This window comes from Zingiber officinale, chromosome 4B (assembly GCF_018446385.1).
Source record: "Zingiber officinale cultivar Zhangliang chromosome 4B, Zo_v1.1, whole genome shotgun sequence".
Classification (NCBI taxonomy): domain Eukaryota; kingdom Viridiplantae; phylum Streptophyta; class Magnoliopsida; order Zingiberales; family Zingiberaceae; genus Zingiber; species Zingiber officinale.
Genome location: NC_055993.1, coordinates 97,280,432 through 97,284,261, shown reverse-complemented (window position 1 = coordinate 97,284,261; position 3,830 = coordinate 97,280,432). Strand labels below are relative to the sequence as shown.

Below are 3,830 nucleotides of genomic sequence, written 5' to 3'. Positions count from 1 at the left end.
GCGAAGGCGACGAACGAAGAATCGGCAGGACGCGATTGCTTCCGTGAATATTTAGGGGGTTTGGTTCTTTCCTAAAATTAGAAATCGGAATGGAAATCATTGTATTATAGAATGAGAATGGGTATGAGTATAGATATCACTCTTAAAAGCAATGTTTGGTTAGTTACATATTTTCTATCGGAATAAATCAAAATTTCCTTTTTTACCCTTAAAGAAAAATAAGAGAAAAAATTAGATGTGAGAGAAAGATGAATGTGAGAGAAAAATATGATAATGAGAATGATGAGAGAGAAAGTGTGATCAGAAAGAATAAAGAAAGAGAAAGTGTAATGTGAAAAAATGAAGAGAGAGAAAATATGATGAGAGAAAATGAAAAAAAAAAGAGTGTGATAGGAGAGAGCATGATGAGAGAAGATGAGAGAGAAAATATGATGGGAGAGGATGAAGAGAGAGAAAATCTAATGAGAAAAAAGAGGAGAGAGAGTGTGATGAGAGAAATTGATGAGAGAGAAAGTATGGTGAGAGATAAAGTATGAGAGAGAAAGTGTGATGAAAAAAGAGAACATTGAGTGTGATGGGAGAGATTGAGGAGAGAGAAAGTATGATGAGGGAGAAAGTATGATGAGAGAGAAAGTGTGTTGAAGAAAAAAAGGAGGGAGTGTGACAAGAGAGATTGAGGAGAGAGAAAGTATGATTAGAGCGAAAGTGTAATGAGGAAAAAAAAAGAAAAGGGAATGTGATGGGAGAGAAGATGAGAGAGAAAATATGATGGGAGAGGATGAAGAGAGAGAAAATCTAATGAGAAAAAAGAGGAGAGAGAGTATGATGAGAGAAATTGAGGAGAGAGAAAGTATGGTGAGAGATAAAGTATGAGAGAGAAAGTGTGATGAAAAAAGAGAACATTGAGTGTGATGGGAGAGATTGAGGAGAGAGAAAGTATGATGAGGGAGAAAGTATGATGAGAGAGAAAGTGTGTTGAGGAAAAAAAGGAGGGAGTGTGACAAGAGAGATTGAGGAGAGAGAAAGTATGATTAGAGCGAAAGTGTAATGAGGAAAAAAAAAGAAAAGGGAATGTGATGGGAGAGATTGAGGAGAGAGAAAGTATGATGAGGGAGAAAGTATGATGAGAGAGAAAGTGTGTTGAGGAAAAAAAGGAGGGAGTGTGACAAGAGAGATTGAGGAGAGAGAAAGTATGATTAGAGCGAAAGTGTAATGAGGAAAAAAAAGAAAAGGGAATGTGATGGGAGAGATTGAGGAGAGAGAAAGTATGATGAGAGAGAGAGAGTATGATGAGAAAAAAAGAAGAAAGAGAGTACAATGGAAGAGATTGAGGAGAGAGAAAGTATGATGAGAGAGAAAATGTAATGAGAAAAAAAGAAAGAGAGTGTGATAGGAGAGAGAAAGTGTGTGATAAAATGATGAGAGAGAAAATATGATGAGAGAGAACAAGGAAAGAGAAGTGATATGAAAGAAAAATTAAATAAATATATTTTGATATTTGATATTAAGGGAGAAAATTTTAGTTTTAAGTCAAGGGTATTTTTGGAATAAGAGAATATTTTGATTGATGAAAATAGGGTAATGACTCATTGAAGGGGAGGTACATGGGAATGAGTTATTACCCAATTTCAAGGATTCATTCCCTTATTTTATTTGCATTCTTATTCCTATAATCCAAACATTAACAATAACAATCAATGATTCTCATTCTCATTCTCCATTTCTATTCTCCTAAACCAAACGTCCCCTTAATAGTCAGTATCCTCTCTATCTATTATTAGAGACTACATTTTTCAATGCGGTCCTATATTTTAGAGAATTATTGGTTCGGTCATCACCGTTAGCCACAATGATTATTTTATTTATCGGTTTGTCTTTTTGCACTTTGGTTTCATATTTCTAGGGTTGTTAAATTTATATAATACCACTGTTAAAAAAAATACTATAGCTTTCATTTATGATGAGAGGCATTCAGGACTAAGAAAACAAAATACAGTAAACTTAACATTTCCATCCTTAATTAGAAGGGGAAAAAAACCTAAAAATTTCAAGACCCAATATGTACGTGAACATGATCGCTACTCCGTCTTCTTGTTTTCCTCCACGCTGACTTCATATCCAGCCCCGTCCTCCCTCTTCACGACCGCATACGGTAAATACGTGCCCATAATCTTGTCCCACGCCACGAAGAACGGCTGCGCGAAATTATGCGTGCTCCCCGCACCGTGACGCCGGTGGTGCACCTCGTGGTACGCCGCGTTGTTCCCGAAGGCCAGGTGGAAGGGGTTCCACGGCAGCAGCAGCCCGCAGTGATCGTCGATCCCCTTCACCGTGGCGAAGCAGAAGAAGGCCGCCGCCGTCGCTGGCGACATCCCGGACACGAAGTAGGCCAGCCCGCCGGCGACGGTCTCCGTCAGCACGCCGTCGACCGGGTGGTTGTACTGCGCCGCGAAGGCGTAGGGGGCGGCGATGCGGTGGTGCCACGAGTGGAACTTCCGGTAGAGGAGCTTGTTGTGGTGCATGTACCGGTGGACCAAGTACTGCCACGAGTCGAACACGACCATAGCGACGAAGAATCTGACTGCGGCGGCGGCGGCGGCGGCCGTGGTGGACGGTTTATGGCGGTTCGGGTCGTCGCCGGGAAACTACAGAGCGAAACAGAGCAGAGCAGTGGTTAATTAATTGTAACGATATCCATTTTAATCAACATCACAAATTCCACATTTTAGATTCATAAAAACAAAACTATAAAAGCAGCAATTTAATCTTTCTGGAAAAAAAAAGAAGATATATAAATAGAACAAGAACTTGTCAGTGTTTTGTCAACAGAGAAGTAATGGCCGAAGCAGAGCTGATTCCACCATTCATTACGCAGTCAGCACTTCTTTCCTTCAGGGACAGGTGAAGCAATTTAAGAACCGATCGACTCATTAATGACATTTAATATCAAATCTCCAGGACGAAAAAAATACAGCAAAACTTGATCATTCTATGCTTCGATCTCTGTATCTTCTTTCCAGACAAATAGATCGCTCAGGAAAAAAGAAGATAAACGATGAAGTGATCATGACCTTGGTGAGAAGGAGGGTGAGGGTGGCCTGAATGACTTGCTGCAGGAGGACCCCCTTAACCACCTGGGCTTTAGACACCAAGTTCTTGCTCTTCTCCTCTTTGCGGGAGTGCAGCCTGTAGCTGTCCATGCCGCTGAAGCAGCTCAGGGCCTCATAAGCCCCGGAGTAGAGCCAGTAAACTACGATGGGCATCGCCATTAGCATCGCCTCGTCGCCTTGCAAGAACAACTCCATGAGTTTATTGCGGCGATTAAGATGCGTTCGTACAGGGAGAAATTGAAGCTTCAAGAACTGATTGGAGCCAATGAGAAGAAGCAGATGATGTTTGTGCCTTGTGGTGTGGGGGCAGTTTGCTCGGCTTCTCATGCATTTATAGAACAGAATTGTACTGCTGTGGACAGGACAGAACAGAACAGAACAGGGAGGATAGAACTTAAAAATATTTAGTCAAATGTCAATTTATTTGATTTAAATATAATTTTAGTGATTTTGTCGGATTTTATCATTTATAAATTTAAATAAAATATTATTATTTTTATTCTTTGTTGTTGAAATGTGATACTCGTTATAAATATAAAAATATGTCTTTTATATTGTGAAATATTCAACAATTATTTGAGCAAAGTTACATTACGAAGGTCTCTCTATATAATCATAAATAGATATATATATTTTTTTTTGGTCAAGTTGAGACTATAAAAAGAACGCTTTCAATAATTACAAGGACTTAGATGTAATTTCCTGTGATTCTGTAAAGTA

General features: G+C 39.5%; 1 protein-coding gene across 1 annotated transcript; it reads right to left on the bottom strand.

Annotated features, from left to right (window-relative positions):
• Nucleotides 1-1,930: 1,930 nt before the first annotated feature.
• Nucleotides 1,931-3,406, bottom strand: LOC121977753 (sphinganine C4-monooxygenase 1-like). Its single transcript, XM_042530186.1, has 2 exons — nucleotides 3,072-3,406; nucleotides 1,931-2,645 (listed from the first exon to the last, which is right to left on the bottom strand). Exons 1-2 carry the CDS (start codon nucleotides 3,303-3,305, stop codon nucleotides 2,079-2,081), a joined length of 801 nt encoding a protein of 266 aa, XP_042386120.1. The 5' UTR covers nucleotides 3,306-3,406; the 3' UTR covers nucleotides 1,931-2,078.
• Nucleotides 3,407-3,830: the final 424 nt, after the last annotated feature.

What these genes read in the sequence shown, in the direction of transcription:
- LOC121977753 (XM_042530186.1), bottom strand. Translation starts at nt 3,305, where the DNA reads ATGGAGTTGTTCTTGCAAGGCGACGAGGCGATGCTAATGGCGATGCCC. An exon ending in TCACCCTCCTTCTCACCAAG is followed by an intron (nt 2,646 to 3,071) that starts GTCATGATCACT and finishes TTCGCTCTGTAG; the next exon opens with TTTCCCGGCGACGACCCGAA.